Raw genomic sequence first — 25,619 nt, 5'->3', positions numbered from 1 at the left:
GCCATTATTAATCAGTTACAGCCACTGAGAGTGGGACACAGCAAAGCCACTCCTAGACCCTTGTGAATTCTGCAAAATTAATAGAAACTCCCAAGAAAGTCCCAAGAAAAGGCTTTAAAAAAAAATCCTTTAATTCAAATATCCAATACCCAAGATGAAAGACCCCTGCTCTTCAGAGGCAGCTCTATAAACATCTGGCAAGGATCATTTTGTTCCATCTCTAGAGGGACAAAACAGGGGAGAACAAAATTACTGCACTCCAACTTCAGCAGATTAAAAACCAGTTTATCAGGGCCTGAGAGTGACTGGCACTGCAGCCAAGAGCATCTGTTTATGGTCACTGTTGGGAGGCAGGATACTGAGCCAAGTGGATCTGTAATTTTAACCCAAAATTATCTTATGCATGTCATGTTCAAACACTGCACACTCCAAAATACAAAAAGGACAAACACGTTCAGGCTGCACAACCTTTAACCAAAAAACTCTCAACTGCCTCAAAGCTGAGTTAAAGACCTCAGAGGAGCAAGTCCCTGAGTTCACCTGTGTCCTAAACCTTCATTCTTTAAGCAAGATTTTAATTTCATTTTAATAATATCCTAATGCTCAGAAAATATCCTTGCCCCTTGTATGCTTAAGCTTCATTTAAAACCTGTTGTAACTGCGTGTTGCAATAATTTAAAAAAAATTTAAAAAGCAGAAGCAATTTTGTCTTCTGGGTGAAAAATGCAAGCTGTGTTTCAGACAGATGAGCTCATAAGGGAAGGTTCTGAGTCCCTGCTCACCCCAGAGCAGGAATGAGCAGACGTGTCCCAGCACCTGCACCTGCAGAGCAAGCTCCAGCCTGCTCCTGCCTGCAGGGACAGGGGCTGCAGGCTGCTCTGCACCCTGGGCTGCTTGCAGGAGGAAGCACTTGCACAAGCTCCAGCCACACAGGAAAAGCTTTCTCGACATAAAGTTGTTTTTTCATCACGTTCATAGAGGAGGAAAAAAACAAAGCCTGTAGAGAGTCCTCAGTGCTGTCCCCTGCCCAAAGGTGGGGTGGAGGTGACAGACATTCAGCCAGGTTAGGGCAGGGGAAGGAAGAGCTCTCCCCACAGGGATCCCCTGGGTGGGGAATGCTCTGCTGGCCCGTGCCATGGAGCACCTCTCTGCCACCTGTGCACCTCCAGGTAAGGCAGACACCAGCATTTTGATCACGAGTTCAAATAAATCAATTACTGGGAAGCACTGCATAATGCAAAGGTTTTTATCTGCTCACGTGTGATTTTAACCAGATTTTAGTTTGGTTTGAACCAGAGTGTGCTGTACCAGCAGCACTGGCGCTGCAGAGTGAGTGTGGCAAGCTCAGCATGGTGCTGCTGGAGTGCTGCTCCTGTGCAGTCTCTAAAGTGGCCAGGCCGTGCCTCTGCACCTCCCACATCCCCAGATATTCCCTGATCAACAGCCTGAGCTCCACAGCAGCACAGCCCCAGCTGCTGGGCAGGCCACGGGGACCTTTTTCCATGGAGCTCCATCAGATCAGAGGCAGTGATCAACCTCGGGGCTCTGAGCCTGCCTGACAGCACGGATCTGCAGCTCCCTGAGCAGCACACGGGGCAGAGGCAACAGCTCGTGTCAGAGGTGATAAGCATGAAGAATGGGAAGCGTGCAAGGAGCTGGAAGGTATCCCCAGTTCCACCATGCACCTGGAAACAAGCTCTAATTAAAACAAATTGCATCCTAAAGAATTGGAAGGAAGGGGAAAGAGGTAATGCTGCTGATTTATGCCTGGAAGAAGAGCTGAAATGAAGGCAGAACAAAGGGAAGAGACTATTCTTTATCCAAAGGACAATATTCAAGCACTTCCCGTGATATATCTGCAATTTCCAACAGCTGCTTGGAGTGGCATTAACTCAGCAGACCACCCAGCAGCAGCAGGGAGAATCTGCTGGGCATGCAGCCAGGGCAGGACAGAGCTGTCCCCGGGGAGGGAACGGCTGCAGGAGCCCAGCTGCACTGCCCAGGGAGCAGGGGGCAGCTCAGGCACCAGCACAGCCCCAGCCTGAGCCCCCTGCCACCCAGGGCTGCTGGCTCTGGGCTGGGGGCCTTGGGGGCTTTCCCTTCCTGGGGGGAGCAGGGAGGGTGGGTTTCTGCTTTTGTTGTTTGTTTTATTTTTAAACCCAAGGGTACACCTCCACACGAACCCGAGGAGCTGCTTGGTGATGACCTGGCTGCCCAAGCCCTTCTCTTCTGCCTAGGAGGGAACATTTAAAACCAGTGCTGAGGACACAAGCTGCCACATCCCTGTATTCCTGCAGAGCATGATGGATGCCTGCACACACTCAAGGAGCTCCTTTATTAGGAATAAGAATGTGTCCACAGCTCAGGCCCGTGGACACTCCTCTCTAGCCACGAGGAGATGCAGCCAGGCTGAAGCTCAGGGGAGCTGAGCTCTGCCATCATTAGCAGGACTTTGCTTCAGCCAGTGGCCAGAGTGATCCACATGAAAGAGGTGCTCTTGGTTGGTTTATGCTCTGCAGGTATAAAAGGAGATGTTGCAGGAATGACACTTGGGGCAGGGTACAGACATGGACGTGGCACTGACAAGGGCAGAATTCTGCAGGTTTATTCATCACTCATTCCTCAGCTTCTGACAAGAATCACAGACTGGCTTGTGCTGGAAGGGACCTCAAAGCCCAATCTGGTCCACCCCTGCCATGGCAGGGACACCTTCCACTGTCCCAGGCTGCTCCCAGCCTCGTCCAGCCTGGCCTTGGGCACTGCCAGGGATGCAGGGGCAGCCACAGCTGCTCTGGGCACCAGTGCCAGGGCTGCCACCCTCACAGGGGAGAATTTCTTCCTCTCCTCTCATCCACATCTCTGCTCTGTTACTCTGAAGCTGCTTCCCTTGTGTGTCACTGTGCCCAGGTGAGCAGCCACTGTCCCTGCGTGACCCAGCCCCTGCCAGGTGAGTGCCAACGTGTGCAGGGCTGAGGGCCACCCTGCTGCTCCCAGGTGTCACTGTGAGCAGCACACACAGTCCTGTCTCCTTCCCACCCACAGCCTGCCCAGCTCCCTGCCAGCTCCCTGAGTGAGCCCAGCCCTGCAGGACAGCCCAGGGACAGAGCCTGGCAAGGACAACACACAGGTGTGACCAAAGCACAGCCCCAGGTGCCCTCAGCCCCATTTCCATCCAGCAGTGACACCGCTGGCTGTGCCACAGGGAGCCAGAGCCCTGCCCTTGATCCATCAGCCTGGCCCGTGCCTGCTGAGCCGCTGTGCTGCTGCACAGCTGCTGTCCTGCTCCTCCACATGCACCAGTGCTACCTGCATGGCCTGACAGCCCAGCACAGCACAGCACAGCAGCTCCTGCTCCTCCACATGCACCAGTGCTACCTGCATGGCCTGGCAGCCCAGCACAGCAGCTCCTGCTCCTCCACATGCACCAGTGCTACCTGCATGGCCTGGCAGCCCAGCACAGCAGCTCCTGCTCCTCCACATGCACCAGGGCTACCTGCATGGCCTGGCAGCCCAGCACAGCACAGCACAGCAGCTCCTGCTCCTTCACATGCACCAGTGCTACCTGCATGGCCTGACAGCCCAGCACAGCACAGCACAGCAGCTCCTGCTCCATCACATGCACCAGGGCTACCTGCATGGCCTGACAGCACAGCAGCTCCTGCTCCAGCAGATGCACCAGTGCTACCTGCATGGCCTGACAGCACAGCAGCTCCTGCTCCTCCACATGCACCAGTGCTACCTGCATGGCCTGACAGCCCAGCACAGCAGCTCCTGCTCCATCACATGCACCAGGGCTACCTGCATGGCCTGACAGCACAGCACAGCACAGCACAGCAGCTCCTGCTGCTCACACCTCTCAGTGCCCTCCATCAGCAGGGACCACCCATCCTGATCCTGGAGCAGCCGTGGCTGCTGCTGCAGCACCATCCCGGCACAGCACCCGAGCATCCTCACCTGCAGGCACACCTGCAGGCACGCACACCTGCACGGGAGCCCCCGGCTGCAGCGTGCTGCCTGCCCCGGCTGTGCCCCGCCGGCAGGGCTCCCGGGAGCTGCAGGAGGCACCCAGGGATGCCAGGGGCAGGAGCCACGAAGGACAGCGGCGGTCGCCGTGGTGTCGGGAGGCCGGAGGGAGGCAGCCTACCTGCAGGGGCTGAAGGGATCGTCCATGACTGTGACAGGCGCCCGGGGGCTGGGATGGATCGCCGAGCCCTCTGCTCCCGGCCCCAACTCTGCCTTTTCCCCTCTCCCAACTCAAAATGGAGGCACATGCGGGCTGCGAGACCTCGCCAGCCTGCACTGAGCTTGTGCTGTGACCTAAGCCCGCACGCAGAACGCAGAAACTTCGCCCTCGGACCGGCGGCACTGAGCATGTGCTGTGACCCTCCCTCCCTCCTTCCTCCTCCTCCTCCTCCTCCCTCCGGAACGGCTCCGCGCCCGCTGCTCCGGCAGCGAATGCCGAGGGGACCCGAAAACACAGCCGGGATCCATAAAAACAGCCAGGATCCGGGAATTAATACAGCAGGGACCCGAAAACACAGCCGGGATCCATAAAAACAGCCAGGATCCGAGAATTAATACAGCGGGGACCCGAAAACACAGCCGGGATCCGTAAAAACAGCCAGGATCCGAGAATTAATACAGCAGGGACCCGAAAACACAACCGGGATCCATAAAAACAGCCAGGATCCGAGAATTAATACAGCAGGGACCCGAAAACACAACCGGGATCCATAAAAACAGCCAGGATCCGAGAATTAATACAGCAGGGACCCGAAAACACAGCCGGGATCCATAAAAACAGCCAGGATCCGAGAATTAATACAGCGGGGACCCGAAAACACAGCCGGGATCCGTAAAAACAGCCAGGATCCGGGAATTAATACAGCAGGGACCCGAAAATACAGCCGGGATCCGCTGAGAAACACAGCCCGGAATCCGTGAATAAATACATCGGGGATCCATAAAAACAGCAAGAATCTGTGAATTAATACAGCGGGGACCTGAAAATACAGCCGGGATCCGCTGAGAAATACAGAAGGGATCCATGAATAAATACAGCCGAGGATAAATACAGCAAGGATCTGCCAATAAATGCAGCAGGAGATCTGCTAATAAATACAGAGGGGATCTGGGAATAGAGCCAGGGATCACTGATAAATACAGCCAGGGATCCACTGATAAACACAGCCTGGGATCCACTGATAAATACAGCCAGGGATCACTGATAAACACAGCCTGGGATCCACTGATAAATACAACTGGGATCACTGATAAATACAGCCAGGGATCCACTGATAAATACAGCTGGGATCACTGATAAACACAGCCAGGGATCACTGATAAATACAGCTGGGATCACTGATAAACACAGTTGGGATCCACTGACAAATACAACTGGGATCACTGATAAACACAGTTGGGATCCACTGATAAATACAGCTGGGATCTGCGGGGCATGGAGGGATGGAGGATTGAGGGAGGGATGGAGGATTGAGGGTCTCGGCTGGGGGATCCCTCACTGCACGCTCCTGCTCTCCTGTCAATGGTGGGAGCATTTAAGGAGTAGTTTCTGCCATTTAAGGAATATTATTCTGCCATTTAAGGAATATTATTCTCTGGCACCCGAGGAGCCAGGCTCGATTCTCCCTGCCTGCACTTCCTGCATCTCTGACCCCTCTATTTCCTGGCTGATTCCAAACATGCTCTTAGGTACCCATTTATGTGAAGGCAACATCCCCTCCAGCACACATGGCTTTAACTGGGACACATCCCTCTGTTTTCCAGCTCCTGAGATGCCTCCATCTACCACGAGGCTAAAGAAGGATAAAAAGTTCCCCAAATATTGTATTTTGAAAGACAGAGTAAGCAAAACACATCAGGCCCCAGAAAAATCCTTCATTTTCCCGTACAACAATGCGGTGAGGAATGTTCATTGTAGCAGAGGTGGATACACAATTTCCTTGTGTATCACAAGTTTTAAACGCACAGAAAGGACAAAACAACCTTTCCTGGAGCTCTGTGTCCTCCAACAAAAGGGCCTCGTCCTACACATCCCCCCCAGTGCTGGGGATGATTCTGCAGTCTGGGCTTTTTTTCAAGATGTTTTGCAAATACAAACACACAGAAATAGCTTCTCTGCAAACATACAAACACACTGAAATAGAACCCCACCACGCTGAGCTGCTTCTGAGAGCGCTGCAGGATTTTCTGAGCCTCTCGTGGTGAGCCCAGAATGCAGAAATCCCCTCGCACACCCAGCTCAGGATTGCTGGGGCTCAGCTGGGTCCCACATTCCCCCAGCAGGGCTCACTGCAGCCTTCAGAGCCTTTCCCACAACCACGAGTGCTCCTCACCCTCCCACGGAACCAAAACCCCTCTTTAGGAGAGCAGATCAGGTGGAAGATGGAGCTGACAAACCCCCAGCAGCCCGCCCTGAAACGTGCCCTAAACACTTTCACTTCCCACAGCGGAGGAAATCCGGCAGCAGCAACTCACAGCAGCAGAGCACAGCTCCAAAATCTCCAACCAACCTCCCCTGGGCAGCAGCAACTCACAGCAGCAGAGCACAGCTCCAAAATCTCCAACCAACCTCCCCTGGGCAGCAGCAACTCACAGCAGCAGAGCACAGCTCCAAAATCTCCAACCAACCAACCTCCCCTGGGCTCCTCTCGCTGAACCTCCCCCTCTCCAAGACAAAATCCAGGCCTGAGTCAGAAAAAGAAACCTGGCTGCATCCAAATGAAGAAAAACTGACTTTGCAGAGCTGGCTAATTTGAGTAATTAGCTGATCACTAAGTGCTCAGCTCTGTCCTTTCATTGATCCTTCCAGGCTCAGTCATCCTCTAACAGCTGGAAGAATTAACAGCACCAGAAAGTGAGTTTAAAACCCACTGACAGCACCAAAAATGCCATTTCACAGGAGAAATCATCCCTTAGGCACCAACACCAACACTCCAACCCCAAACTGAAGCACAGTGACAAACACAGGGGTCAGGGAGGGTGCTGAACATCAGAGAGGGGCACCATGAAAATGCTCATCCATGAAAATGCTCATCCATGAAAACCTCACCCAAGAAAACCTCACCCAAGAAAACATTATCAATGAGAAACCTCATCCAGGAGAAACCTCATCCATGAAAAACCTCACCCAAGAAAACGTTATCAATGAGAAACCTCATCCATGAAAAACCTCATCCAGGAAAACCTCATCCATGAAAAACCTCACCCAAGAAAACGTTATCAATGAAAAACCTCATCCATGAAAACCTCACCCAAGAAAACCTCACCAGGAAAACGTTATCAATGAAAAACCTCATCCATGAAAAACCTCATCCAGGAAAACCTTATCCATGAAAAACCTCATCCATGAAAAACCTCATCCAAGAAAATGTTAGCCATGAAAACCTCACCAATGCAAACCTCACCATGAAAACCTCACCAAGGAAAACCTCATCCATAAAAAACCCCATCCAGTAAAACCTCATCCAGGAAAACCTCATCCATGAAAACCTCCCCAGGCCTTGCCTCGTGGGCTGCTCAGAAGAAGACACCAGCGATGCTCCAGAAGCATTTCAGGGTTTGGTGTCTGAATCTGGGATATCCCAGGGCTGAGCTCCAGGAGACTCCCAGGGAAGGGGAAATGCCTGGGGGAGGGAGGTCCAGCAGGGCAGCCCCTCGTGGCCACCAGGACACACTGGGACACTCACAGTGAGGCAGGAAGCCCCAGAAATAAGAACGGGGGTGATTTCCTAACAAACCCCGCTCAGGGAGCTCCTCCTAACTGCAGGCACGCAGGGGCTGGCAATGCCCTGAGGCACAGAGATCCAGATCTGCTTCAGAAGCAGGAAATCCACCACAGACCAAGCGGAATATTGATTATTTATGTGCTTATCTAGCCCCCACTTCATGAGACTTTTCTCCACGATACCTCTGGAAATCAAAGGGCACAGCTGATTGTTCAGAGAACAATTCCCTTCCAGAGGGCACAGACCTGAGCCAAACTCTTCATCTCTCACTGGGTGCTCATGGAAACCCCCCCCTGAACAGCAAGCTGCTCAATGCTGCCATTTGTGGGGCATTTTCTGTGTTAGAAAATCCCATGCATGCAGAAAGTGTCATGTTCGGACCCAGAAAATAACCAAGCCACAGCCTGGGCTGAGCTCTCCAAGGCTGGCTGAACAAAGCCCAGGCAGGCTGAGGAGCAGGGACACCCCTTCCTCAAATATGAACTGACCCCAAAATAATTCTCTCTGTGCCTCTCATTTGTTCCAGGCCAGCAAGGCATAAACCAGGAATTCTGACAGGGACCCTGGACAGTTGTTTACACACGAAAGCAGGAATTTCCACACTTAAAAACTTTCAATTTGATTTCTTAGAAGTGTCTAAATTTCAACTTTGCTGACTAGAATATGCAAACGATTTTTAGAGGTATTTTCAAGGGTGTACATTCAGCCAACAAGACAGCCAAGAATTCCTGCTGAAGTTTGCAAGTTTTAAAAAACTTCCATATTTCCAAGAAGCTGTTTAGAAGCAGCACATTAATTACCCAGAGATGCACCTGGACATCAGGACTCACTGCAAAATCTGATTTTCTACTCTTATTTTTCTCCTGTATAAACACACACTCAGAAATCTGCAGCTTCTCCCTCGCATCCCTTCCAGCCCAGCCTCCTGCCAGCTGGATTTGAACCTTTCTTCCCCTGAGTAATTTCACAGAATTAAGGTTGGAAAAGACCTCCAGGATCATCGAGTCCAACCTCTGAGTGAACACCAGCTCAGGTCAGTGGTGAAGTGGAGTTTAAAAGCCATTTTCACTCACCTTGTCTCTGGATTATAGCCCAGGATGTAGAAAAATGAATCCACTCGTGCCTTGAACTCTCTAGCAGCAAATATGTCAGAGAAATGGGAGATGTTGCACTTGCCTCTGGAAGGAAGAAAGAGCAGAAAATGGCATTAGAATTCCAGCTTGAGTAACAGCTACTTTAATTAAGTGCCACTGCAGTCTGGGGAGAAGCCACGGGCATCCCTGCTCTCATAAATGTCCAGAACACCATAAATACAGGGCTGCTTTAACTAAAATCCTTTACCAAAAATCCATGTGGGCTCTTCCCACGGCGGAAAGGGAAGGAGATGCAGTCACGGTGGCTCAGATGCTGCTCTGCAAACACATTAATTCTCCTCCAGCCAGCACAGTCCTGAGGAGCCCAAATACCACCAGCCCAACAAACAGCTCAAAATGCAATCCTGACAGTCCCCAACCTGCAAAGCTGTCACACCTACATCCTCCAAAACTCCACCATGCATGCTGCTGGAGCAAAGAGCAGCAGCCAGGTCTGAGAGGCCTCCCACACACCCGGAGTGCCAGCCTTGCTCTCTAGCACTGATTTTAACACTGATTTTCTCCCTGCAGGCTGACGCTGCTTTCCAGGTTTAGTCATTTGGAGAGACAGAAAATGAGCAGGGGGTTTTGTTTTGGTATTTCATATTTTAAAAGTATTCTAGGGAAAGAGGTTTAGCTTCCTTTCAGTAATTCACCTGGCAGCTAACAAGCATTTTCCAGCTAAGCTGCACTGTCTCTCTGGATGGCAGCAGCACCTCCTGTTCCCAGCACTCCAGACCAGGAGTTCTGCATTTCACCAGAGAGGTAAAAAGCAAATGTTTATTACACACCTCCACAGAGATCTACAACTACCCTCTAGTTAAATTTTTCCACTGGTTAGAGCAGAATATTGCTAGTTACAATCACTGGTTTTTATTCCCCAGTTTGCCATCAATCCATCGTGTGTCCAGAGCCATTTGTTTGCAGAGGGCAGAGAAACAATCTGGTGTTATAATAAATGAGAATCTGATGTTAACCTTTCATGCATCACGACACACTGTGCCTCCCCCGTGCTCTCTGCAGGAACACCATGTGCAATTATCCTTCTGCTCATCCTGTGCACTCTGAGGGTATTCTTCAAGTTTGTTTGGCACACACCTAAATTCCATTTTTATCTTTCCATTCCTATCTTTTCTTTAAAGGGAGAAAGAACTGTGAGGGTGTAGCAGGGGAGTTAGAACAGTCCTGGGAAAACTGCAGCCACAGAGCTGAGTTTCTGTGTTTGAGCAGATTTCCAGCCTGGCTCCTGGAAGGGGACTCAGCAGAGGCACTGTGGAATGCCAGGGGCTCCCAGCACACGGCTGCAGCACTCTGAGCTTCTAAGAAAGGTTTAATATGTGAATCAAAGGCTTTCCCCCACCAGAACAGAAGCCAGTTTGTCTTGAAGCAAGTGGCTTCAGCAAAGTGACTCTGAACAAAAAAATGTCTCCAGATGGCTGTGGTGAAACACCATCTGAGCACCATTATCAGGGAGATTATTCAATTTGCATCTTGACAATATCCATGCATGTCTGGCATGCTGAAAATCAGCTGACAAATAACGCCCTGCTGCTGGGACCTGAAAACATCCCAGGTGAGGGTGTCTCCCTCAGCCTGTGCAGCCTGTGTCCCCTGGCTGTCCCCCCACAGCCCCAGGAACCTCTGTGCCCCCTGGCTGTCCCCCCACAGTCCCAGGAACCTCTGTGCCCCCTGGCTGTCCCCCCACAGCCCCAGGAACCTCTGTCGCAGGCCAGGCTGTCCCCCAGGCTGTCCCCCTAGGCCCAGGAATCTCTGTCCCAGCCCCAGTCTGACCCAAGACTGTCCCCCAGGCTGTCCCCACACTGTTCCCCCAGCCCCAGGCTGACCCCAGACTGTCCCCAGCCCCAGTCTGACCCCAGACTGTTCCCTAGGCTGCCCCCAGGTGTCCCCCCAGCCCCAGGCTGACCCCAGGCTGACCCCAGGTGTCCCCAGGTGTCCCCAGGTTGTCCCCCCAGCCCCAGGCTGACCCCAGGCTGTCCCCAGGGTGTCTCCAGGTGTCCCCAGGTTGTCCCCCCAGCCCCAGTCTGACCCCAGACTGTCCCCAGGCTGTCCCCAGGGTGTCCCCAGGCTGTTCCCAGGCTGTCCCCAGGGTGTCCCAGGTGTCCCCAGTGTCCCACCTCAGGGCAGCAGCGTGGTAGGTGTCCACGTAGTCGGAGATGAAGAGCTCGCGGTTCTTGATCACGGGGTCAGTGATCACCAGCTCCCGGCCCGAGTCTGCAGAGACAAACACCAGCACAGCCCTGACACACAGCTGGGCCACCAGTGCCACCAGCAGCGGCAGGCACAGCCCCAGGGTGCTCCTCAGATGCACCCGGGGTGACAAACACGCTGTGTGTGTGGCCGGGCAGGGGTGGGGTGTGGGAACTGATGTGGGAGAACATCACATCACATCTACTCTGCTCCATCAGTTCTGCCAGGATTTCTGAAGGGAAAACCTTTCTAAGGGCTCTGGGTGACTCATGGGGACCACAGGGAGCAGTCACTCCCAGGTGGAAGGAACCAAGGGAATGGATCTGTTTGGTTTCCAGGACAAGGTGTGGGCTCCTGTGCATACTTGATGGCAAACCTTCAACAAAATCCTGACTGCTAACTGCAGGGCTCTGGCTTTGAGGTAAATATTGACATTCCTGTTCGAACACAGAAAACTCTGAGTGTTAACAAAAGAGCTGGAAGACAACTTTTTCCATGACTTCTTTCTAATACCTTTGAGGAAGACACAAAAATACTTCTCCACACACAAGAGACTGCATCAAAAAGCAGCCAGGCTATCAAAAATACTTTTTGACACTGTGCCTGTAATCTCATTCTTAGAAGCTTCAAATAAATTAGTAACAGAAATGTTAGATTTGTGGAGCTCTTGCTAAAAGCACACACAGAATGTCCTTTAAAAGGGGAACGTGTGCTCAACTTTGTTCTGTCAGGCACCAGAAAGTTGCTGCACTCCACATTTCAATCATCAACTTTTATCATCACGGTTCACCTTGGAGTACCTTCAGAATTTTTAACAGTTGCCTCAAGGAAATTTCCTGGTAAGAACAGAAGCAAATGTTATGTCTTCCCTGGAGGCAGGAGATAAATGACACTGGGATATGTACTAAAGTTTCTTCTGCTTCTATGAAACCCAGGATCACACTTGTTTTTGCAAAGAGAAAAGGGGAAACAGCTCCAAGTGCTTCAGTTCCATCCCTCACTGCAATATTAATCACAGTGAATGCTCACTGCGAGGGAGCACGACTGAGAGACACACAGCTCCCACTGTGGCAGAGCCACAAAAACCAGAGCAGATCCCCAATTTCTGCAGATAATTTGGTGCTCAGTTCATTATCAGCACAGTGTCCAGGAGGCCTACCAAGGATCCAGGGTGATTCTGCTTTTCTGTCCTCTCTCAAGGAGATAATCATCATCATCATCATACTCACAATAATAATGACAGTCATTTTGTTATGCTATTATTAATATTGTTGCTGTTGTTATTAATTATTATTAATAATGCAGCCCAGCACTTCTAGCACACCTGGAACGGCCCTGATTACAGGAACAGGACACACCCCAGTGACACCAGGCAGGCAGAGAAACCAGCAGCCCTTTTCCAACGCCATGTCCTGGTTCCATCCCCTGTGCACAAATGATCTGGTAAAGCTGAGACTGGGACTGGGGCAGGCTGGCTCTGGAAAAGCTGAGACTGGGACTGGGACAGGCTGGCTCTGGTAAAGCCAGGATCAGGCCAGGCTGGCTCTGTCACAGCCAGGATCAGCCAGGCTGGCTCTGTCACAGCCAGGATCAGCCAGGCTGGCTCTGTCACAGCCAGGATCAGCCAGGCTGGCTCACAGCCAGGATCAGCCAGGCTGCCCCAGAGGCACTCACCGTTCTCGTTGTGCCTGTCCTGCACCAGGTGCTGGTACACCGAGTCGGGCACCTCGGACTGGCGGTAGTACCACTTCACATTCATCAGCAGATGGTCCCTCTTGCTCTGAAAAACAACCCTGGGTGTTACTGACAGGGAAATGAGCCCCAGCCCCACAGCCCTCACTGGGAAACCCCCGGGGTCAGACCCAGAGGGAGGAATTTCTCCAGCCTGTGCTGGTGACAGGTTCAATTCCAGCCCAGACAAAGGCAGGACCCCCTCCTGCATCAGCTGTGTCCCTCTGCATCTGACCAGCAAACCCCAATCTACTCACTCACGTTAATTAACCCAAGGAAAGAGGCAGGGATCAGAAAAGGATTGCAATTTTTGGCCTCGTGCAGTCTGCTGATTTTCACAAATAAGAAGTATTTATGGCCAAACATGCAACAAAGAATACCCACAGTGACACCATTCAGTGCAACCATTCTTAGCACTGGAAACCAAGAGATAATAGATTTTTTTTTCCCCCAGGACAGATGGATCCAGACATAATCATAGATGTTCTTTATTACACAAAAGAATAGGATACTGCACTTCAATCACAATAATTACAGGCTCTGACTGCTCATCAACCTCACAGCAAAATTTACACAAAACTGTCTTCCCCAAATGCTCTTTTTTCACTGATGGGGAAAAAAAAAAAAAAGCCACCAATTTTCTCCTTCTTAGAAGGAAACTGAAGCAGCACTTAAAGAGAACTTTTAGCTGGAGTCACTACAGACTGTGCTCAGTTCATCTCCAAACCCCTGGTCTGATATTCTGCTGCTCCAAAGCACAGAAGAAACAAAGGCCTGAAGGGAAGGGAACATTCTTCTGGCATGAGGCAACTGCAGGCTTGTTTTCCTCCGGGCTGCAACCCCCGGCCCGGTCTGAGACTGTTCCTGGGCTCCTCAGCCCGCCCCGGGCTCCCTGGCTGCCGGCAGGCTCTGCTGCTCCTGCTGCCAGAGCTTTCCTGCGCAGCCAGCTCCGGCCAGAGCTGCCGGGAAAGGCTTTCCCCAGCAGAGCCGTGCAGTACCGGCAGAGCACTGCCAGCGGCAGCATTGTGCCAGGAAAGCCGGGACCGACACCTCCACATCCCCATCCCCATCCCCGTCCCCGGAGCAGCCCGGGCTGAGGGGAGCCCAGCCCTGTTAGAGCACCGCAGCTGCAATGGGATCAAGGAGCCTGGGAATGCAGGGGAAAAGCAAAGGGACAGCGGGAGAGGCAGCTCTGACTCCTGCTGCTGCTGCTCAGAACCGGGGCTGTTCTGCTGGAGCAGTGCTCTGTGCACCACAGCTTTTATGGGCAGGCCCTCCGAGTTCTGGAGACAAAAAAGTCCAAGTAAATAATCTGTTACCCTCTCATAAGAGTTCATAAACTCTCTCAGTGGAGCTCGCAGCAATGATGGGAAACATCAACCCAGCATCTCTCTGCAAATTCTCTTTGTGTTTGTCAGCTGAGAGGACAAAACCCCCCTCTTTTGTTCCACAGACCCTGGGAGGATGCTGAGAGCTCCTCTGGCACCAATCCCATCCACACGCATAAGGACAGCTAGCAACAAGCAGCACCGCTCTGATTTTTGTGCCTCTGGAGTCTTTCAAAGGCCAGAACTGCACGGAGCCCTGCAAAGGAGGCACAGGCACAGCTGCACATGCCAGCCTGCAGTTTGGGGTGCTGCTTTGGAGCAGCACAGGGCAGCTGGGGAGGGGCAGGACTGGGAATGCCAAAGCTTCCCTGCAAACCCCAAACGGTCCCAGGTGTGAAGGAGCACCCACAGACAAGGGGAGAGCTGAGGAGAGAGGGAGCTGCTGGCCCTGGGCAAAGGAGCAAGGCAGGCAGTGTGAAGGGATGGCTGTGTGTCCTTCCAGACACCCTGCGGGAGGGGACAGCGTTGCAGGGGCAGCTCGGGGTGCCCAAATTCACCCTTGACATCTGCCCGCTCTCCAGCACAGACCTTTTTGTGGGGTTTAACCCGAATCTTGCTAAAAATACAGAACGTCTGTCAGAGTCTCCCTTTTCACATTTCCATCCCTCGTGGCACAGAAATTCCTAGACATGCTGTTTTGCCAGCCAACTTCCTAAATACGTGTGTCATTTCTAAAGCAGGCTGCACTCAGAGGTGTCAAGGCGCCAACTTCTGTGGCAGACTATTTATTTTCAAACCATGTGCACACAAAAGAAGTGTCCCCTCCCTCCTAAAAGTGTGACTTTTTTTTCCTTTTTTACACCTTTACATCTGAAAAGCTGCAGACGGTCACATGCCAAATCCAGGCTTGCAGAAAGTGCAGCCACGGCAAGAGCTTTAAATTTCAAGTGTCTTTCTGTCAGCTCCAAACGATTCCCTGTGCTGCAAAGCCACATTCTCCCCTTTAATGAAAATATTGTCTTTTGCTGCAGCGCTCACAAAGTGCTCATTTGGGGGTTTTAATCTCGCTGACATTTTGGGTTTTGTTCCTTTTAAACAGCATGAATCAGTTTTGGACATTGAACAAGAATTAGATGGGATCTGTAAATGGATTAAAGCATCTCGGTTCACAAGCATCTGGTCAACTTCTATTTAAAATGAGCCTCTGCCTTGAAGGGGAAAAAATAATGCTGCAAGTTCTCTTTAAAAAGCAGGAATGTCCTGATTTCCACAGCACTCGTGACAATTCCAAGGTGCCTGTTTGCCCTGTTTTTCAGAGCAGAGTTCCTGCACACCCCACAGATCCTCAGAGGCTCCAGGTCCAGGGGGGTGAGAGCCCAACTGTGCAAACCAGCACAGATGTCCTGCAGATCCTCCCGAGGGAACAATCCCTGCACTTCACTCCCTGCCCTATTTAGAGGCACCTTCAATCCCAGCTAGCTTTGGGAACAGCGTGCCAAAGGCTGGGGATGACAGATGGGCACGCTGGAGCTGGGACTAGCAGCGATTCCAGAGAAACAAACAGGCACAAGGAACAGAACATCCTCCCTTCCCAACGGGTTTGCCACCAGGAAACCTCATCCTGCTGGAGAACTGCTCTGGCTCTTGGGTAATTCTGACATTTACTAACAGTCAAAGGAGAGAAAAGGAAAAAAAAAAAATAAAACCCACTCAGATTCACTGTGGGGAAAAAAAGAAAAAAGCAGAGGGGGGAAACAAATGAACCTATCTGGAAATCAGGAGCCAAGGAGACACAGCAAGGATTGTTTCTCTTCCCTCTCCACATCAGCACGTGCAATTCAACGTTCTCAGGGTATCTTTTTGTAGGCTGTTTGCTAATTAATTAAGAAAACTGATCAGCTGTTTGTAAGCCAAGCAAACCCAGCCTGGAAATGCAGAGGTTATTACTACAAATGAATGTTATTTTTGCAGCTTGATTATTTAATTCAGACGCCTGCACGGAAACACGTAATTACTCCTTGCAAAGAGAGCAGCATTGTCAGCGTTCAGCAAGAAACACAAATGTGAAACAGAAGCAATGGAGGGGCCACGTGGAGATGGATGGATCCTCTGTGCCCCTGCCCAGGGCAGGGCTGAGCTCTTACCCCAGCCAAGCAGAGCCTGCAGCTCTAAACCTGGCACTGGTATCTGATGACTGCTCCATCTACAGGGATTTTCTGATGCAAACATGCCTCCGTGGCTTGTCTGGGCACAGAGGCTGTGGCTGGTGTGGTTGGGCTGACTGAGGAGTGATGGGAGGCAGGAAATGAGGAGCCCTGGGAAAGCCTGGATAATCGATCAGAGGATTCACTCAAGGGTGAGCTGAGCTGGCAATGAGCTGCTGGGCTATCAAATATTGCTGTTTCCAGGCTGAAGGCCCATTTCTGTGATCCATGCAGGGCACAGTGTAATTTATTGACAAAACAATAGCGGATTTTTTCACAACTGGCATTTTCTGACTGCTTACAGCAAGAATTCTTCACCTGTCCTTTTCATTCACAAACAAAACTCCTTTTGCAATTCACTGAGTCACCTCAGCATGGAAAGGAATTCAGCCTGGTGCAGGAGGAACTCTGAGATGTAAAGCACTGCCCACACTCCCCCTGCCCTGAATTCCAGGCTCTCACAGGTGCACAGAGCTCTGCACACCTGCAGGGACACACCTGGCCCAGACCCCACGGGGGGCACACTCAGGGACACTGTTCAGAGAAGCGTTTGCTCTGCATCCACAGAATGTGAGGCAGCGCTGGCAAACATCACAACCGGGGCATTCGTGGCCTTGTCCCTCCCAGGAGGACAGGGGAAGGCACCAGAGCCCCAGGAACAGCCCTGAGCCTACAGGTACACCCTGACCCACCCAGGTATCGATCAGCTGTCTGCCCACACCTTTAAAAACTGCACAGCGTGCCCAAACCCTTTTCCAGCAGGGCACATCCTCTGCAGGGCTGTCTGTGCACGTGAGGCAGCCCCAAAGCCCCGGGGCTGGAGCTCTCCAGAACACGCAGTCAGTGCCCAGGAGATGCCATCTGCTGTCTCCCAGCGTGGGTGTTTGGCACTGGAGCTGCCAGACTTGCTGAAAAACAGAGCTCAGCACAGCCCTGAGCTCCAGCACGGCCCTGAGAGCACGGCACGTTCTGCTGGGCCACAGCAGGGATGAGAATTGTGGCAGCTCTGCAGCGGGACAGACCCGTCAGGAAATGCAGTGGAAGGCACTGAACTGAGCCTGGTGAGTGCAGCAGCGAGAGCCACCCCACAGGAGCCAGCCCTGCAGCTCCTTGTGCTCCAGCCACGCCGCAGCAAACCCAGCGGGTTCTACAAAAGCTGGCTGGTGTAAAACAAGAGTCAGCCCTTTATTTTATTTAGTGTCACTCACACGTCTCACCTTGAGCACAGCCTCATCCAGGGCTTTAGAGGAGAAAAAGAACATTATTCATTTCAGGTAATGACTGAGAGAGGTGGCTGTATTTAAAATAAACTCTACTGTTTATTCCATCAGCTTTCCAGCTTTACCAGAAACAAAGCTGCTCACTGTGCTGAGAACCAGCCAGTCACCTGCTTTCACTGAAGTGAAATGCACTCAGGTACAAAATACCCTTAAAATTTCACTGTGATCCTAAACGACAAAATATAATTTCATCTTGTTATAAAAAAAGGCAGTTATGCTTAAAAACTGACTGGCTTAAAATAAAACTGTGATAAGATCTTCCATGAAGGTTATGGGTCATTGCTTACTACCTCATTTAATCCCTTTGTGGTCTCTTTCTGCTCCGTTTCCTTTTTTCCCATCCAGGTTTCCTGGGTTCATTTTCCCCCCACACCTCCAGGTTCAGTGGAATTCCAGGTGATTGTCCAGGGGAAGGTGCTGCCAGCACCCAGAGCTGCTGTCCCTCCAGGGTGTCACACTGCACCCAGCTGGGCAGGGAACTCCTGTTCCACACCGAACTCACAGATCTGCATTTCACAGCAATTCCCAAATGCCACAGAGGCCGTGGAGGTGCCACATCTCTGCTGCTGCTGCACAAACATCCCAGAAGGAGACACACACAGTCATTAACGGGCTGTAATTAACAGCACCGAGAGAGAAAGCAAGCAGCACTGTTTCTGACTGACCACAGCCTCCCTGCTCACGCTTTCTGCCCCTCCCAGCCCTCTCTGAGCACAGATTCTGCCTTTCCCCAGGAGCAGAGCTGGAGGGAGCTGCTGACCCAGAAGTGCCAGGGACCTCCTGAGCATCCCCTGCCCAGCTCAGCACCAGCAGCCAGCGGCCAGCACACCTAATGGGATCACAAATGCATTTATCTGATCGCTGAATGGATGCTCCGGTAATTCAATTCCATCAAGGTTTTTTTAGCGTTATGCCAAAGAAGTGTAACACTGAAATGAAGATACCGTTGTTCGGCCCCGCCTGGCATTTGCCATTAAATGTCATTTATAGCACAGAGCTCAGATCTAATTGCAGAGCAGCCACAGTATTTATCACTTCTATTAAAACAAGCAGCACTCAGCAGTGGGGCTATTCAAAGCCATCATCCACCGTTTAAATAGATTTCTCACCTTTTAAATATCAAGAGGCCACATTTTCTTTCCCATCTCACTGAGGGGTTTACCTTTGAACAAAGACACACCAAGAGCTGGAGGATAAAACAAGCAGGAGTTTGCTCTGCAAACCCAGCCCCGAGTTTGAACAGTCACTAAAATATCACCTCACGGGCAGGGAATTTTATAACGGGAAAAATTCAAGCACCTTTGCCAACAGGCTGGGGTTGGAAATTACAAGAAGGAAAGAAAAGGCTCTGATCAGCCAGAGCCTTGACTTGGCTGTTCCACCACAAAAGCAAACGCTGCTCCTGGGAGGAAACAAAGTGTGTTTGGAAATGAATGCCTGGGAAGCGAATGTTTCCTTGTGCAGCTCCCCAGAGGATGTCATTTACTTGGTAAATGGTCACTTACTGAAATGTTTACCTCTTCTCAGAAACTGCCCGACGTGTGTGTCACTGCCCAGCTGATTGGAACCAGAGCAAAATCAGCCTTTCACACAGAACTCAGCAGGGCCAGAGCCAGCCTCCCCAAAACCCTGCCCGGAATTAATGGGCAACACCCAGAGCAGCTCCTCGGGGAAACAAAGCACTTAAACATGGCAATCTGCAGGACACAGGGCTCTATCTCAGCACACGGGGAATTTCTAACAGATCCGTGCTGCCCGCCCTGCTATCAATAGCTACATCAGCAATTGGCTTTAGAGCTCTTCTTTGTATTGGTATGGAAATCAGGACTAAATAAACATACCCCAGCCAGCTCCACAGGCTGCAATCTAATCTGAACAGAAAGATTGGAAAGATGCTCTCCATTCATCTGGAAATAGCCAGATGCTGAAAACACTAAAATCAGAAATAACTACACTGAGAATAAACAGGATGCATTTACCTGCTGGAAGAGAAAAAAATCTCAAAGGAAAAGTTGGGAGAGAGATATAAAGAAAAAAACAACTTTTCTTGGGCACTGGAAGTGTGAACATACAGACAACTGGGATGGTCCACAAGAAAAGCAGTTCTGAAATAGAGAAATTAGGTTTTTAAACCTCTAGCACATCCCATGGCCACCACGTGCACTCTGCTTTGAACTGCAGTGAACACGGCCAGCCAAGCTAATGCAATATTCCAAAGTTAATAGTTTGTCTTGGGCCATATAATCACCACAGCATTACAGCTCCAACAAATGAAGCCACTAATAACTTGTATTAAAGAAGTCAAGGTGTTAATTCACTCCCAGGTCCAGCAGAGAAAGCTCTGAGCCCAAGCAGCAGAAAGCACTCAGTCCTCGTGCAGAACTCAAATTAATTTCCTCTATTACTGGAGGCACTGGATGGAACCCATCAGCGCCAGGCCCAAAGGCTCTGACTCCAGAGGCCTCCTGAGGATGATGATGATGATGAGGGCTGAGGCCTCTCCCCTGGCCTGGGCACAAGGATTCACCCCAAGGGAATCAGCACAGCCAGTTCTCTCCAGGCTCACTGGAAACAGGAGGATTCTCCGAGCTACCAGAAATGCAGACACCGGCAGGGAACCTTCCAAAACTGAAACACGACCAGAAGTCATTCAGGCAATTTGTCTAAAACTTGGTTTGACGGTTCAGAGAGAGCTCATGATTTACATCAGCTTTCTTTTACCAAAGAGAACCTTCTCAGAAAGGTTTCAACCCTTCCATGACCTTGGTCCTGCAAAGTGCAGAGCAGGAGGCTGTCTTTGGGAAAATGGAAGTGTTAGAGACTGTGGAATCAGACAGGAGCTCTGCCTCTCTGTGACACACGAGCTGGGGGGAGAAGCCTGCTGGATCAATACTGAAGCCCATGTTTCAGCTGCCTGTGCAGCTGTCTGCAGTTCTGGCTGTGCCATCTCCCTGGGAACCTGACCCGAAAAGCCCCGGAGCTCCCGGAGTGCTCAGAACCTTGGAAAAATGAAATTAAATATTCATGCACTGGCACAAGCAACACTGACAAATCCAAAGCCATTTCCCAGCACTTGAACCGGTGTAAACTGCAGCACTCGTCCTACAAGTGCTTCCCAAGGAGCACATGAGGAATTCATCTGGAGTTGGAGGCAGTATTAGCTCCAATTTCAATATTTACTGTGCCTGCTGCAAACGCAGCCATGCTCCAGATGTGCTCCCAGCTGTTTGTTTTCCTGGCCCAGTGTCTTTAGTAACAAACAGCCCCTCGGTTTAATCACCTCCAGATCAGAGATTTATGATGATATTTCACCACAGTTAATGGAATTCTGCACTTCAGAGCGTGAAGTTTTCAGCTGAAAGGCCCAAACCAGCTCACAACTGCCTCAGTTCGTGTTCTGAGGGTGCAGCACAGGCACACCTGAAATCAGAGGCACTTCTCAGGTATTTCCTCCCCCAGCTGAGGGAGGGGAGCTCCAAATCCCAGTCCAGGGTGCTCATCACCCTGGATCACGAGAGGGAGTTCCTGGAATATCAACATGGGAAGCACCACAACAGCTCCAAACAGGAAAACTGGCACCAAATGGCAGCTCCCCTCCTGGAAAACACCCTTCTCCATCTGCTCAGGCACAGGCACTGCAAAAAGCACCCCAGAACAGCTCCCTGCAGCCCTGGCTGCTGTTCCCATCCTGCAGCTGCTGCCTGCCAGGGTCCTGGGGTCACATTTATCAAAGCACCCAATTGCCTTTGCTTTTCTTGCCTTCTTTTTTTTTTTTTTAAACACGAGGAATATGAAAGCACCCGCTGAAGCTGGTCCTTGTTAGCAGACCCATTTTCATCTCTTTAAACTCAAAGAGAGCAATTCCCTTGAAAACTGTCACAGCATTTTCCCAATCCATAAAGAGGAAGTTCAACAGCCTCGGGTCACTAATCACAACCACGGGAGATACAGAGCATAAATTATGTCTTTCTATTCCTCAGCACTGAAACATATACATTCTTTTATCTCACTTATTTGATTCTCTCCATAAACTGAACGTTTTAGACATGTTTGTAGTCTGAAAAGGAGGTTTTACAAATAAAAGGGAAGCACTTTGTTGTTTACACAGCATTCCTTCCATGGGGTATATTAATATCACATCCAGGTGGGTGGACAAGAATTGCTTCACACAGCAACACAACTCGGGTGTTTTCCCAAAGGAAAAACTTTATTTGAAGTTTAAGAGTTGCTCAAGCACGAGTTTGTTGGTCTTAATAATTTTGCATCACTTTTAACCTTAAAATGTGCCAACAAACAACTGAAGGGAATATGATTTTAAAACCCCCAGAAGTTCTGCTTAGAAAGCAGAGCAGGATGCTTACACACAACTAATTTAATTAAAGAGTTCTTTTCCTTTCAAATACCCTCCAACGGCCCAAAACGAACTGAGGCTGCTTTAAAAATCAATCACTTTAATCAAAATTACAAGTCCAAATTCTCCATGGATTAGAGTTCAGTGATTGCAGTGTCAAAAATGCAGATCCATCACATCCCTGGCTGTGAGTGCCAGGCAGGGACCCGTCCCCAGAGGTGACACCAGGGGACAAAACCCAGCCTGAGAGCATCAGAAGCTCTGTCAGGCACAAGGTGGAGCTGACTTGAAGGGTTTTCCTAAGTGGCTCCATCAGTCCCTGCTGAGCAAAAGGGAGATTTTGCCTTTCCTGCCACTCAGGCACAGAACAGCTACTCAGAAAAGGGAGATTCTGCCTTTCTTGACACTCAGGCACAGAACAGACACTCCAAAAAGGGAGCTTCTGCGTTTCCTGCCCCTCAAGCACAGAACAGGCACTGAAAAAAGGGAGATTTTACCTTTCCAGCCACTGAGACACAGAACAGACACTCCAGAAAGGGAGATTCTGCCTTTCCTGCCCCTCAGGCACAGAACAGATATATAAAAAAGGAGATTCTGCCTTTCCTGCCCCTCAGGCACAGAACAGATATATAAAAAAGGGAGATTCTGCCCTTCCTGCCCCTCAGGCACAGAACAGATATATAAAAAAGGAGATTCTGCCTTTCCTGCCCCTCAGGCACAGAACAGGTGCTCAGGAGCATCCACCCCTTTTCCCCTCGCTGCTCCCCTGTCCCTCTCAGCCTGTGCAGACCTTCCCCAGCATTCTATAACCTTGCACAAGCCAAGCCCTGCTGGCTCAGGGGGTCCCAAAGTCAGGCTCAGCCCCATGAACCCTCCCCTGCAGTGACACTGCCAGGTTTAAGGTGTCCCACACCCCAAACCTGCACTGAGCCCTTGATTGCAGCATCAAGAGCATCACCTCCACCCCACAGAGCAATCCCAAGCACGTCCCTGGGGCTGGGGCACGCTCTGGAATTCAGTGACATTTCACATTCCTCAAGGAAACCCTTCGGAAAGCAGGAAAACAAATTTCTTTAATGAATTACCCTCAGCAGCTCACGAAGCATAACAATGTGTCTTTGGAGGCTGAGCAGAGACACAAGAAATCTGACAGTGCTCAAGTAGCCCCAAATGACCAGAGAGAAAATTTCGACTTCAATAATCCTAAAGGTCAGAAGCATTATTAAACATGACAGATGCTCTCACTATTCAACACCAGAGGACACGGCTACATTTATTCTAACTCCATTTTCTCTTGCTACATAAAACCCAGCTAATGTACAATTTGATACTTTTTTTTCCCCCCTAAAAGCCAGAGATAACATTTTTTTTCTCGGTATTTTCCAGCTGGCACACAATGATTTATTTAGCACTCAATTATCTCAGCACAGGTGGAGGAAACAGGTTTACCTTGGCTAAGGGGGAGGAAACAAGGCAGGAGAAAGGTAAAATAAAAAGCTAAAGGGGGTGAAGACCACACTGCCACGACAAAGGGCTTAATGAAATTATAAATATCAGCCCAGGAGCCTTTCCTGGGGGGAACAATCCCCCCCCGGCCTCCTGTGCCAGCAAGCCAGCCGTGAGAATTCCAACTGCTGGATGCCAAGTGGGGCAAAAACAAACAGGGCAATCACATTAAAAAGGAAAAAAAAATCAAAACAACCCCCTGTGGATTATTCTGTGGGGTTTTTTTGTTTGTTTTGATGTTTTGTGTGTGTGTTTGGGGTTTTTTTACGTAGCCCCTAAGTTGTGAGGTCTGGATTGCAGAGATCCGGGCCATATGGAAGGAATGGAGGCAGGGCTGGATTTGAGCCCTCAAAAACACACATCTAGCCTTAACTTCCAGCTGTTAATCCTCGCTCTGAACAATGCTGCCATCTGCTTTAAACCCCCAAACATGAGCACTGCCTCTCCAAAGGACCATGGAATTGTGCCATAACACTGCAGCTCTGCAGGAATCCGTTCACTCGCACTGGTGCATTACACACCAGAAAAACAACCCCAAAACCCCACAAAAATGTTAAACATTGGTTAACTGACACAATAATGGCACCGATGAAATGACACCTCTCAGCCAGGTCTGAACACAGCGTCTCCACACAGCCCTGGGAATGCCAAACACGCTGGGTGAGCTGCTGGAATGGATGGCTCCTGCCCCTGCCTCCCTTCCCAAGATGTACAACAGAATAAAAGAATGTTGCTCTGTATTTCAGCCGAGTGCAGTGAAACTCCAGTGCCCATAAATCCACAGAGCAGCCTCGTGCCTCTTCCCTCAGTTCTGAAGCTCACCTGAGAGACACTGCAAATCCCCTGCTAATTTAACAGCCTGAAAGCAGCACTTAGAGAACAGTCTGCCATACAAAAAGAATTTATTTTTACACAGATGTGACAAGCCCTAAGCTCACTGTGCAGCACAGCTTAGGATCTGTGTGAGAATTCAAAGTGGCATCTGGGTAATAGCAACCAAAAAAAAAAAAAATACACAGAGAGGCATTGTAAAAAGGAGGGGAATTATCAAAATGGATTCATATGCATCTGGAATTATTTTAATACAAAACACCCAGCAAATCTCCCCGTGCTGCTGACAAATCACCAGCTGAGGTAAATCCCAGATAATGAAACATTGTAAGGAAGGCTCTATTTAATAATTTAGCCCCTGTCAAGGAGTTTGTATTGATTCTTGTTTCCAGCACAGGGAGAGAATGTTATCTGCAGCCTCACGGCTCAGTGACAGCATCAGAGGATTTAATCACTGTGCAGCCCCTGCCATGCAATCCTTAAACTGTCACCTCTGCCTCTCCATCACTGCCTGCACAGCCCTGCACCCAGGCTGCCCCCACGCGAGCCCCACTGCAGCCACAGCAGCACTTCAATCTGCTGCACACTGGCCAGAAGAGCCAACCTCATCTGCAGGCGAAATTTCTGATTTTAAATAATTCAGTGCTCCTTCAAACGCCTCATTCATCTGGCTCCCATTAGCAAGGCAGCTCTGTCCCCCCATGGCACAGTGAGCTGTGCTGGGGCAGCACTTCCAGAGCCATGAACAGCCTGGGCAGCACTTCCAGAGCCATGGCACAGCCTGGGCAGCACTTCCAGAGCCAGGAACAGCCTGGGCAGCACTTCCAGAGCCAGGAACAGCCTGGGCAGCACTTCCAGAGCCATGGAACAGCCTGGGCAGCACTTCCAGAGCCTGGAATAGCCTGGGCAGCACTTCCAGAGCCATGGAATAGCCTGGGCAGCACTTCCAGAGCCATGGCACAGCCTGGGCAGCACTTCCAGAGCCAGGAACCAGCCTGGGCAGCGCTTCCAGAGCCTGGAACAGCCTGGGCAGCACTTCCAGAGCCTGGAATAGCCTGGGCAGCACTTCCAGAGCCATGGAACAGCCTGGGCAGCACTCCCAGAGCCAGGAACCAGCCTGGGCAGCACTTCCAGAGCCAGGAACCAGCCTGGGCAGCACTTCCAGAGCCAGGAACCAGCCCGGGCAGCACTTCCAGAGCCATGGCACAGCCTGGGCAGCACTTCCAGAGCCATGGCACAGCCTGGGCAGCACTTCCAGAGCCATGGCACAGCCTGGGCAGCACTTCCAGAGCCAGGAAC

At 50.7% G+C, this 25,619-nt stretch overlaps 1 protein-coding gene across 1 annotated transcript in view; it reads right to left on the bottom strand.

The window, feature by feature from the left end:
- Window positions 1-25,619, bottom strand: part of RERE (arginine-glutamic acid dipeptide repeats) — a 128,184-nt gene that overhangs the window by 66,813 nt on the left and 35,752 nt on the right. The window contains 3 exon segments of the mRNA XM_038159560.1: window positions 8,822-8,926; window positions 11,017-11,113; window positions 12,764-12,869. Of these exon segments, the coding sequence (XP_038015488.1) occupies window positions 8,822-8,926; window positions 11,017-11,113; window positions 12,764-12,869 (308 nt within the window).

This window comes from Motacilla alba, chromosome 21 (genome assembly GCF_015832195.1).
Source record: "Motacilla alba alba isolate MOTALB_02 chromosome 21, Motacilla_alba_V1.0_pri, whole genome shotgun sequence".
NCBI classification, from domain to species: domain Eukaryota; kingdom Metazoa; phylum Chordata; class Aves; order Passeriformes; family Motacillidae; genus Motacilla; species Motacilla alba.
The sequence above is the reverse complement of the archived record's forward strand: the minus strand, read 5'-3'. Positions and strand labels throughout refer to the sequence as shown.